A 12,351-nucleotide genomic window follows, 5' to 3' on the forward strand; every position below is an offset into this window, starting at 1 on the left:
CATCAATTAAAACTGGTTCCTGTCGTGAGCACATTTCAGAACTCGTCAAATCTATGATTAGTTTCAATGAAATCAAATTCTCTGAGCTGCTTTCAATGCAGATTCAATCATGTTTAAAAATATTTATGGAATGACAGACGCTGACAAAACCACAGACACCTTCACACTCTGTCAAAGGTCTTTAAACATTCCGTCTGTTCTTCCAGGAGCTGACGAGGTTCTTTAGTCTGACTTCTTTAAAGTTTGTCTCATTTCCATCTATTCATTGTTTTATTTTATTTTTTATTAGTTTATTTAATAACTTGTTGATTAAACCATTTGTGACATTTGGCCACAAGTTTCCTGACAGATTCATATTATTATTATAAAGGTTATTTTTTTAATTAAAAAATATTCTATTAGATCAAATAATTGTTAAGCATCAGAGAAGTGTTTCTATTCAGTATGTCCATAAATGTAAAGTGTTAAAATTAGAGTTCCAAAGGGGCGGACGATTTTCCCGCAAACTTTCCATGGGAAATTGAGCCCGGGAATTTTGGGAATTTTGGAAAAAATTGTTACCACAGATTAAACGCTGAGCAATAAAAACGTCATTCAAAACTCTTTTTAAAATGTATGGAGTGCATCACACGCTGCACTGTGCACAGGTCATTCACTTCATCAGCCCAAGGACTAGTCAGCAGGCTGATTGAGGATTGTTCCTCTGGGACTATTTCTATTCATTTATTATCAATTCATAATCAATTGTCAAATATTTTTAAAGACCATTCCATTTTTAGTTAACTATTTATATCTCTGACATTGCATTGGTGTTTTCTAAAAGCTTTTTCTCATCTTATTCTACAGAACAAAGCCACGTGCACCATCTCATGTGTGGAGACATTTGCAAATACTGTTTAAAGACCTTTGTTGAGAATCACACAAAAGATGCAGAAGCAAATAATCAAGTGCCCAAAGTTTCCTCACGGCTCAAATCAGCTTATGACAAAACTAAATGTTTATATTTATGTGTGTATATGACAAGGTAAATAGAGTTAGTATAAATTACCCACACAGTTTCCAGTTTATTCCCATGGAAAGTTTCCAACTATGAATATTCCCGTGATTTTTGCAACCCTAGATAAAATCAGAATCGTCTATTTAAATGTCCAACATCAGAACAACATCCACCTCTTACCACTGAACTAATATATATATATTATATATATGTATATTACATGTTATTATATAAACATGAAGGATTGTGTGTGAACATTAATTTATATCCAATAAAAAAAATGATGACTCATAAACATGTTATCTACTGTCAGTGTATCTGTTGTTTCTCTTTCTGTTCTTCTGAATTTCTAATAATGAAACAAAGTTCAAAGTTCATTTTGTCTGTGTCTCAATCTCACTTCCTGTTAGTCCAACCTCTCCAGAATAAAACTCCCAGCAGCAAACAGACCACGTGTCAGAACTCAGTGAATATTTATTAACACAGAGAAGGAACCAGAAAATGAAGCAACACTCACAACTACCAAGTGGAAAAGTTTTCTAAACAGTGAGCCCCTCGTGACCACACCTCGTTTACCACAAGTCAACGTCCGTAAAAAGTCTTTAGAAAAAGTGAGATTCTAAAAAAATACAGTTTGATGAAGTTAGAGTCAAATATTGACCAATTGTTTGTCCTTTACAATATAAAATGTGATACATCTATAAAAAAGTTTTAAAAAACCGAAGACGAACAGATCACTTCCCAGTGAAGGCGGCTCCTCACAGCTGATTGGTTCTTCTGAGCGAGAACGGCTGCGACTGAGTTAAGGCACCGGGCGCGCTCGCTGCTGATTGGTGAGCGGAGGTAGGAGGCGGGACGAGGAACGGCTGCGTGTGCAGGGGGGGAGGAAGGGGTGAACTCCTGGAGGCAGCCATGAGGGGTGAGGGGGTGGGGGTGTCGGAGGAGGAGGAGCAGGGCGTGGAGGGTCCAGAGGTGAGCACGCTGCGGCCCAGAGGGAGGGAGGACCTGTGGGGCTTGGTGGTGAGGGACAGCGGCTGCAGCTGCTCGGCGTAGGGGGACATGTGTCCACTGGGGGACATGTGTCCACTGTAGGACGAGTGCAGGTGCTCCGTGTGCGTGGGGGCGGGGGCGGCGGGCGAGGCCAGCGCCGTGGTGGGGGTGGCCGGGGAGTCCAGCGAGGAGGCGGGGCTGGCCTGGGAGAGGTGTGTGTGCGTCAGGTGTGAGACAGTGTGAGGGCGGGTGTGTGTGTGCGCAGTCTGTGGGGGGGGCTGGGGGAGCAGGGCGTGTGGCGTCTCCTCGCGAGGTCTCTTCAGCTGAGGAGAGAAGTCCCCGTCGGCTGCAGGAGCTGAGAAACAATCACACACATGTTGTCGGACATTTTCATCAGCGACGCACACGAGACAAAATCAATAATCATCAAATCACACACGAGGAAAACTGGTGATGTTCATCACAGGAGGAAGAAGAACCTTTTACTGTGGAAGATTTGAATTCAACACATTATGCAACTTTACTTGTGTAGTTTGTGTGTCTCTGTGAAGAAGCAGCCGGAGCTCGTTGTGTGTAGTTTGTGTAGTTTGTGTGTCTCTGTGAAGAAACAGCCGGCGCTCGTTGTGTGTAGTTTGTGTGTCTCTGTGAAGAATCAGCCGGAGCTCGTTGTGTGTAGTTAGTGTAGTTTGTGCGTCTCTGTGAAGAAGCAGCCGGCGCTCGTTGTGTGTAGTTTGTCTAGTTTGTGTGTCTCTGTGAAGAAGCAGCCGGAGCTTGTTGTGTGTAGTTAGTGTAGTTTGTGTGTCTCTGTGAAGAAGCAGCCGGCGCTCGTTGTGTGTAGTTTGTCTAGTTTGTGTTTCTCTGTGAAGAAGCAGCCGGAGCTTGTTGTGTGTAGTTTGTGTGTCTCTGTGAAGTACAGCCGCAGCTCGTTGTGTGTAGTTTGTGTGTCTCTGTGAAGAAGCAGCCGGAGCTCGTTGTGTGTAGTTTGTGTAGTTTGTGTGTCTCTGTGTAGTACAGCCGCAGCTCGTTGTGTGTAGTTTGTGTAGTTTGTGTGTCTCTGTGAAGAAGCAGCCGGAGCTTGTTGTGTGTAGTTTGTGTAGTTTGTGTGTCTGTGTGAAGAAGCAGCCGGAGCTCGTTGTGTGTAGTTTGTGTAGTTTGTGTGTCTCTGTGTAGTACAGCCGCAGCTTGCTGGGGTCGGACTCGGAGCTGATTCTCTTCTCACCTTCAAACTGCGTCTCGCTCTTCGTCCTCTTCCTCTTCTTCTTTTTACCCTGAAACCCAAACACACACACACTGAACGTTACACCTGGGATCAGCTGACGGGATCGGGCACTGTGATTGGTCGGCTGCTCACTCACGTAGTTGTCTCTGGCCGACCAGCCGGGGTACAGCTTGGAGTGGAGGAGGCGCTCCTGACGAGCCAGCTCATAAAACTTACTCTGCTCCTCTTTGGACAGCGAGTGCCACTGTGGAGAGAAGACGACGACACGTCAGCACACACACACACACACAGACACACACACAGACACACACTCTAACAGATGAACAGATTTGACGGTGCACTGGTCACTCACCCGCTGTCCCAGTATCTGGTTGATGGTGGCGCTCTCCTTCACGTTGCACTGAGCCACCACCTTGGGTCTCTCCTCCCTCATGTACAGCATGAAGGCGTTCAGTGGTTTCTTGATGTGAGGCTTCTTCTCCTCCTCTTTCTCCTGGTGAGCTTCAGGCATCGACTTCCTGCTGGAGCACAGAAAACCAGAGCGTCAGAGACTCTGTGAAGAAGGTGGAGCCTCCTTCATGTTCTACGGCTGCTACATGATCACTGAAGAGACAAAGATCTAGAGCTGAGGAGAACCGTGGTTTCTTTAGGAGGTTCTAGTCAAACTATGGTTGACCTTGAGTTCTCTGAGTGGTTCAGTGTTTTAATGACTTTCAGAAGGTTCAACTGTCACTGGGAACGTTGGACAGTGTGAAGTGGAGAACCTGATCCTTCAGAAGGTTCACACAGGCTGAGGGTTCATTGGACCTTTATGTATTTTACCTCCTCCACATCATTAGTGGGAGATTTGACAGTGACAGGTTTCTTTTCCTTGAATCTTCCATCTGAACGTTGAACAGAAACATGGAGGACAGGCTGTTACCTGGACTGGCTGCTGCATCCAGGCTGCTGCTCCCCCCCCGTGGGCACGATGGCCGGGTGGGGGATGGACGACTGGGGGTTCGGCACCAGACGTGGAGAGAAACCACTCGACACCAGACTGTCAACACAACACACACGATTCACTTAGTACAGACGATCCAGAGAGTTCACGATGAAGAAACGTCTCAGTCCATTGAATCAGAAGAGAAATGAAACATATTCAAATCACTGACCTGGACAAAGCAGCAGGTGTGAACCCTCCTCCCATCGGATACATGGGCTGTCGCTGCCTGAACGCACAACGACACACATAGCAGGTTTTCAGACTGTGTGTGTGTGTGTGTGTCTGTGTGAGAGAGTGTGTGGGCGTGAGTTCTACTTACAGCCAATCAAACAGGTGAGGGATGGGAGTCATGGCTCCAGGAGACACAGGGTAACAGGCAGAGTGAGGCGACCTCGACACACCTGAGATTTACACACACAGTCACACTAAGTCTATTGTTGTTGCATTAACACAAACGTGTGTGTGCAGGTATGAAGTGTGACACTCACCTGCGTCAGGAGAGAAGCCGGGTGAGGCCCTCTGAGGGGAGAAGGCCTCTGGACTGTAGGACAGCAGCGGGTGGAGGTGGGTCATGTGGGGGTGCTGCACTACAGGTACACTGTTAGACTGGAGAGAGACACACACACACACACACACACACACACACACACACACACACACACACACACACACACACACACACACACACACACACACACACACACACACACACACACAGAGGTGGTGATTACTAAGACTGCAGCACTGTCCTCTGTCCACCAGGTGTCAGGATTCACCCTCTTGTTGAAACGTGTTTCTCAAACAGATCAAGTTGTTTCTGACCAGTTTGACGAGCAACACAACAACGTGTTTCACTAAACAAACCATCACATCCCACTGGGACAGGAAACCAGAAGGAACCAGGAATACAACCATTTAGAAAGGTTGTAACTTTCAGAGACATTTTGGAACTGGAGCCAAATGAGAACTAATGAAAACACATGTACTCACAGAGGGACAGTTACAAAAACTCAAATATATAGTTTAGTTCTTGATTTGAACTTTTAAGTTTCCATGTGTCAAGCTGCTGCTCTGTTTTATTCTGCAGGTATGATGATGCGAATCCTCTTGTTATAAATGTGTTGGTGTTTTTTGATAAACAATAATCAGACCATTCAGACTTCAGGTCACATGAGCGTCAGGATGTCACTGAGCTGCTGCTCTCAGGATCCTGTGAGCTCACAGTCGACGGGTTCAGTTAAAGATGCAACTCATCTTTTAAGTTGCTTCTTTTTCCAGAAACGTCCTAAAATATGATTCTTTCCTTACATTAATTATTGTACATTCCGGAGACACAGCCGGGTTCATTCAGGTTTTCTGTATTTACACCGACGTGCAGCAGAGTGACTGCTCGTGATGATTGACTGCTGCTTTTTAAGGAAGTTCAAATATTCCAGGAAACTGTTTGATGGGAAGTCGTAACGTCGCTGATAACGTTCACTCCTGTTCATTTCTTCATTTCAGGCGTTTATCTCTCACAACACTGGTATTTTTTCACTGAGTCAAACAACGGCTGCTAATTATCTGTTTCCCAACACGGACACTGGAAGGAACTGGAGCTGGCATGCCCCCCCCCCCCCAGGTTTCCACCAAGAGCAGGGACCAGAGAGTCACCAGGTCCTAGTGGGTTTACGACCCGATAACTTGGTGTCATGTAAAGAGGTTACACACACACACACACACACACACACACACACACACACGCACACGCACACACACACACAATTTCTTTCCTATATTTCCTGAAGCCAACATGGGGTTAAATCTTTGACCTTGCTCCAGAACTTCGAAGGTCAAGACTCATCACAGGAGAGTTTCCAGAAAAGTTTCCTGGGACTTTGGACGTGTCTTCAGAAAAGTCTGTGTTATGCTTCGTGGTTTGATTTAACAATAATCGGAAGAAACCACAAACTTTATCTCACAAACTCGACCCGTGAAGAATAATAATGAAAACAGTCCAGCGGGGGTTTGAGCTGTCGTCCTGTTGTTTGTGTTTACGACATGTGACTCATGTTAGAGTCGAGTCACATGAGTCACTGAAGCAGAGGATAACAAAAGAGAAAATCCCCTGAGAGTTAGAATGAGGCCAAGATAGAACTGTTTTATTATGAGCTTCGTGTTCAAATAAACGTGCCGCCTGTTAGGATCCCTGACCAGTCACGCTGCCCTCACTGGGGTCAGTGGGTGGAGCGGTTTGCAGTGTTGAGACAAACAAGCTGCAGATTCTTCAGTGTGTGAACAACAGAAAACACTCGTAACTCCACGACTTGTGATTTCCAGGATTTGAAACACGAACAATCAGAGCTTGTGTCAGAGTCTCTGAGGCGACATGTGGTAAATCATGTGGTGCAGAGACACCGTGACCAAGGAGCACAACCAGGGTTCATCCACTGACATCGACTTCCAGTTTGCAGCTCGAGTGTGTGTGTGTGTGTGTGTAAGCAGTTCTTACCAGTTGTGTAGGAGTAGCAGAGTCTCTGATGGTTGCTCTTCCAGGGACGTCCAGCAGAGGCCACTGGAATGGCAGGTACTGTGGAGAGAGGAGGAAGGTCAACAGGTTGAACTGCTAAACACTGATCACAGTTATAAAGAGGTTTGATCTGAAAGACACGGATGGTTTCAGGTCAAGTCAAATAAAGGATTAAAATATTAGATATTAAATTATCTGTGCAGCCGTGTGACAAACCGACGACCAGGAAACGCTTGTGAGCAGGATGTTGTGTTTCCTGTCGGGCAGCGTACCTCCGGCACCAGGTGAGACAACCGAGCTCATCTGCCACATGTTTACATTCTTTCTGCTGGAACCGCACACGCATGGAGGAGGAGGGAGTATGACCCATACTGCAGCCGGACACCAGGGGGCGATCTGGACTATTTGGCTGCACTTTTAAGAGTCTGTCCTGTCGTCCATCGTTGGACTGAGACCTAACTAAAGCTTCTCTTCCGGATTGGTTCTGTTATGTAACGTGAGAGGTCATGTGACGTGCGTTTTCAGGCGTGTTGGTTCTGACACGGGCTGAACAACACGGAACCAGGCGGCCATCGTTTGGGATTTCAGTCGAGTTGTTCTGCAGCTCGTTCTCCTCTGATTCAGACGTGCACGCACCAAACCTCCCCCACAAGTGCAGTGCCCGCGCACACGCACACACGCACACACACACACACAATCCTGTTCCCCTGAAATACAAACACAGAAACTCCACAATGCCCCCCCCCTCCCATTCAGAGGCCTGAGGAAGCTCGGGCTCACAGCACTAACTGGATCCAGCTGCTAGAAATACCAAGAAAATCAATGCACACACACACCCCAGCACAATCAGTCTATTACAGAGGGAAGCATAAAATCACTGTGCGCCTAGAAGGAGAAGTTATTAGGCTTCCTGCTGTTTATGACCCCCCCCCCCCATTCACACACACATACACATTCTCTCTTCATATTCAAGCCACTACAGAGAAACAGATGTGAAAAACACAACCTCATCATTTATTAGAGATCAACCAAACTCTTCTTCTTTGTGTCTTTAAAACAAGTTGTGTGTTGTTTAAATGCTTTGATATTTATTATATTTGTTGGTTGTTTCTGTCAAATGAAACAAACTTCAACCATCAGTAAGTAAATGGAAACAATCTGAACGTTTCACAAAAAGAATCATGAAGAGCTAAAGAAGATTAAAAACCATTAACCAATATATCTCACAGAAAAACATAAGTGTGTGTGGGTTTGTGTGTGTGTGTGTGTGTGTGTGTGTGTGTGTGTGTGTGTGTTGTTTAACGCAGGTCATCCTCCTGGTATTTTAAAAGTTTGGAGACAATGTGGAGTAAACAGAGGAATTCTGGGATTATCCAGTCGGCTGAAAGGGACCAATTCTAAGTAAACAAGCACTGCAAAACACACACACACACACACACAAACACACAAACGCACAGATTTGCCAACAAAAACCTGTTTAAACAAAGTGAAAACAAAGCGTAGTTATCTGTTCTCCGTCTTGCTGCCACTCACTGCTGCTCAGGTGTGACGCAGGAATGAAGGCTGGTGTGTGTCTGTGCGTGTGAGTCTGTGTGTGTGTGTGTGTGCGTGCGTGTGCAATCAAAACACTAAATGATCAACAATCAGACTTTTCACCATCGCTGTTCCTCCTTCAGAGGATTTTCTGTAACTAATATACCAGCTGCAGAGACAATCTACTTCCTGTTTACATCACGTGACCATGTGTTTTTAGGTGTGGACAGAGAATGTCGTGTGTCGTGTGTCGTGTGTGAGGTCGTCTGCTTCCTGCCTCAGGTGCGTGAGTACAGTAAACAGCCTGTGTTGTGTGTCAGGGAGCGTTTACCTTGACATGACTTCACACTCATCTCCTCCTCTCTCCCCCATGAACACACACGAGTGAGGAGTGAGGAGAGCAAACAGCATCTCTGCTGTGAGGAGGAGGCTGCAGACGGAGACCAGTGTGTGTGTGTGTGTGTGTGTGTGTGTGGAGAAGACACAGGCGGTGTGTTAGGTATAACGAGATGTAACGACCCCCCTGGTGAGTCATGCATTAGGACCATTCAGATGCTGCTAATGACAACAATGACCTGCTAACACAGGGGGAGGGGGGGGTATTACAAAGCTGAGGAATGCAGGTGTGTGTGTGTGTTGGGGGGGTTGGCTGTGTGTTTAGCCGACATGTGCGTCTGAGTTAAATCTGCAGAGGAAACTTTTTCAAAACAAATAGAGGAGGAAAAGAAAATCTGGAGGCTGCTGAGTAGAAAGATAACCAACGACAATAGAGTCTTAGTTAATTAACACTTCAATGTGTTTATAGCTTTATAGCTCACATACAGAACACGTCAGGAACACGTCAGGAACACGCCAGAACTTTGGTTACTGTCAGAAAGCAGCTTAACAAACATCCTGAAGTGCTCGACTTGTGAGACCTGAGCTCCACCTCGAGAAGCAGAACATCCTCAAGTGTCCTCTGCAACAACATTTATTTAAAATACTCTGAAACTCCTTCCCCTGCCAACAAGGCAACTTTCAGATTAGTGGCCATGAGAGTTACTGTATTAAACCATCACCCTAAATCCGTATAATCGGAGCTGAGCCTCCATAAAGCTGCAGGGTCTGGGAAGTTGAGCAACACGCGGTCGATCCCCGCTGTGCAACCTCCAGCTCCAGCAGCTAATCTGCAGCAGCAGCCGTGATGTGAGCTCATTCCTGACAGTCTGTGTCCAGGCCTGTCTCACCCTGTCCCATCAGCAGCCACCTTATCATAACAACACACACACACACAAATCAAATGCCAACGCACAAAAGACAGCGTTCAAGACAATGGTGAGTCAGAGGTATCCAGGTCTGGATCTGAAGAGCATGTTCTCTGTGAGGCGGTTGGCGCCGGCTGTCGTCAGTCACGCCTGTGAACGGATTAATCTGAGTGACGTCTCTCAGAGCTGCAGCTAAACTTTCTCTCTTCTCATTAGCAGGTTTGTTCTCATCCACATGAAGCATCTGAGGACACAGGTGGTTGTATCTGCTCAGACTGCAGCACCTGCACGAGCCCAACGGGAGGTCACCACGTTCCTGCTAAAGATTAATCTGCTAATTGAATAAAATGTAAAACAAGATGGTTTCTTCAAAATGTGCAACAGCAGCTGAAACCCTCCAGCATCTTCACTTCACTGTGATGTAACAGAGAGAAGCAGCAGAGATAATCAATTACATTTAGCTATTAAAAAAAAGGACTGAACTATCTATTTAAACAGCTTAATGCTTGTGTTGTTTATTAAATGTAAACTCTATGTGCTGGGTGGCCTCCATTTGGATCACCTGGCCTCTCTACCGGGTGGGGCAGGCTACATCCAGACAGATGTAACCACGAGGCCAACAGACCTGAGAGCAGCCACATCGTGTTGTGTGCGTTCAGGCGTCTTACCGTCCGGGCACTTGTCGGGAGGCCTGCGTTGGCGAGGTAGGGACTGCAGAGGTTCCCAAGGTCCGGGATCATGAAGAAGGGATATCCAACGTAGGGCGAGGGCTGGAAGAGACCTCCGTCCTGCTGCCTCCTCAGAGCTGAAACCAGGACAAGGACGTGTGAGAGACACCACCACAGACACACAACGAGCACGTCGGTCATCTCGGAGAGTGAAGCTCAGCTCAGGAGGTGGAAACAGCTGCAGATCGTCTTCTGTTGCTCTGGAGCAGGAACGACTCTACAGTTACACCGGCCGTCCACACTCAGAGTTTCCAGGGGCAGACTTTTGTAAAAGCTGCTTTAAGTTAGAAAACTGTTTGTTTTTCAGTCTGGACGAACACAAACTTCACGGATCTGACAGATACTGTTTTGGTTTTTAAAATATTATTTCAGAACAAACCACAGTTTTCCACGGAGTCCAGTCGTGTCTGAAAGCAGCTTGAGTGACAGTGAACAGGTAAATGAGAGGAAGACATGAGGAGAAAGGAGTCTGAAGAATAAGAGTGTTTACCATCTTCAAACAGCTGACTATGTCTCAGCCTGTTCTCCAGATCATGGCGGAGCTGGGGCCGTCTGTCTGCCTGTAGACACACAGACACACACATACACACACACAGCATGGTGAGGAGATTGTTGAGAAAACACACAAACAAGAGTCGTTTGTCTGACTGACCACAACACGGAGGTAATAACAGTGTTGAACATCCTTCCCTGGCTGCCTGTGTGTTTTAGAATGGATTCTACAGTATTGCTGTGGACTGTATTTCCTGGTTTGGGTCGAGACTCTTTCACACATGAACAACCCAGCAGGAGATCCTCTGGGCAGACGTGGTCAGGAGGTGAAGGTGGAGCAGCTGATGGAGACAGGATGGATTCACGATCACATGGTTTTGTTTACAGCAGCGTCTGCTCTCATCACCAAACGTTCTCTTGACGTCTCTGTCCTCTTCGGGTCTGGAACCATCTCTTCATCCTGAGATGTTTGTATTATTTGGCTTTGTTCAGTTGATCTATTTAGAGAAGTCCCCAACACCCCCACCCGCTCCCTGTGGAGCCCTCAGAGAACCTCCTGCTGAGCTTCAGTTTGTGTTTCGTGTCTCTGGAGAACCTCAGGAGATGGTCTGCAGAGGAGGTCACCTGTTGACCTGTTGACCTTTTCTCAAAACAAACGAAAGGACTTTACTGGGTTGGACTTTTAGTTTGACTCTGTCCCCCTTGCTAATGGTGTACCGTGTTGTTGTGTTGTGTCCCAGTTGAAGTGTGTCCTGCCCGGGAAGTGAACAAAGTGCCTGTGGGAGCTGCTCACCTCGGAGTCGGAGCTGCTGTTGGTCTCGGACTCGTTGACCAGGGAGGACTTGACATCGTCCAGGTCTCTCCCGGAGGACACGTTCCTCTTCTCCTCCTGCTCGCCCTCGTCTTTGAACGGGATCAGCTCGTCGCTCGCCCCCAGGTCGTCTCCCCCGGGTAGCTGCGGCATGTCGGGACGCTAGCTGCGGGCTAACAGGCTCACTTGTTAGAGACACTTACACTTTGTGAAACACCCAGCGGACCCCGGGACCCCGTCCGGAGACCCCCAGCCCCCGGAGCCCCGGAGGGACGCGTCCCCCCGGGGCTCCGCTCGGTCCGATCGGGTCTTTATCACTTGATTTACGGGAGAAATGTAATAAAAACAGTGAGATGCTAATGGGCTAGCTAGCTACCTGCTGCTCCGCGGTTCACTTTGTGGCGTCGGAATTCCTGAGGAGTGGAAATATGTCCTGGTTCTGCGGTTTCCTCCGGAACAACGTTTTAATCATTCAAAGTTCCACACGCTCGATCCCGGGCCGGGGGAGCCGCTCATAACCCGCTGGGGCCGGGGACACTGGGCGAGCTCCGGGATCCGGCTCCGACGGAAAAGTTTCCTCCTGCTCCGCAGTTTCTCCGCTGGAAAAAGTCGAGGCCGCTCGTGGGTCGAATCCCTACATCGTTCCTCCGGCTGGAAACGGGCATAATCCCAACGGGCCACCGGGAAACGGCTGCTGGCTGCGCGGCGGAGAGGTTCGAATCCTGAAGCTGAGACACACGCACCGGCAGCTCGGTCCCTGCGGAGCCGACTGGAAGCAGCGGAGGGTCGGGCAGAGAGCGCGGGGAGCACCGGGGATCTTTACCGACCCTGGATCAGTGTGAG

The 12,351-nt window shown here is 47.6% G+C and overlaps 1 protein-coding gene across 5 annotated transcripts; it reads right to left on the bottom strand.

The window, feature by feature from the left end:
* Positions 1-1,453: 1,453 nt before the first annotated feature.
* Positions 1,454-12,341, bottom strand: tcf7l1a (transcription factor 7 like 1a). 5 transcript variants are annotated; one of them, XM_053411645.1, is made up of 12 exons: positions 11,491-12,341; positions 10,696-10,765; positions 10,146-10,282; positions 6,683-6,760; positions 4,680-4,797; positions 4,511-4,592; positions 4,361-4,417; positions 4,129-4,245; positions 3,559-3,727; positions 3,343-3,450; positions 3,207-3,255; positions 1,454-2,342 (listed from the first exon to the last, which is right to left on the bottom strand). In XM_053411645.1, exons 1-12 carry the CDS (start codon positions 11,659-11,661, stop codon positions 1,756-1,758), a joined length of 1,743 nt encoding a protein of 580 aa, XP_053267620.1. In that variant the 5' UTR covers positions 11,662-12,341; the 3' UTR covers positions 1,454-1,755. The 5 variants fall into 5 exon arrangements, with proteins under 5 accessions (XP_053267620.1, XP_053267618.1, XP_053267619.1 ...); XM_053411643.1 differs by lacking the exon at positions 1,454-2,342 and having other exon boundaries at positions 2,352-3,255; positions 11,491-11,681; positions 11,885-12,341; XM_053411644.1 differs by lacking the exon at positions 1,454-2,342 and having other exon boundaries at positions 2,352-3,255; positions 3,559-3,724.
* Positions 12,342-12,351: the final 10 nt, after the last annotated feature.

Source organism: Pleuronectes platessa, chromosome 19 (assembly GCF_947347685.1).
Source record: "Pleuronectes platessa chromosome 19, fPlePla1.1, whole genome shotgun sequence".
Lineage (NCBI taxonomy): Eukaryota > Metazoa > Chordata > Actinopteri > Pleuronectiformes > Pleuronectidae > Pleuronectes > Pleuronectes platessa.

Coding starts and splice junctions, on each gene's coding strand:
- tcf7l1a (XM_053411643.1), bottom strand. CDS start 11,661: ATGCCGCAGCTACCCGGGGGAGACGACCTGGGGGCGAGCGACGAGCTG. Junction 4,593..4,679: donor CGGCTTCTCTCCTGACGCAG/GTGAGTGTCACA, acceptor TGTAAATCTCAG/GTGTGTCGAGGTCGCCTCAC. Junction 4,246..4,360: donor ACACCTGCTGCTTTGTCCAG/GTCAGTGATTTG, acceptor TTGTGTTGACAG/TCTGGTGTCGAGTGGTTTCT.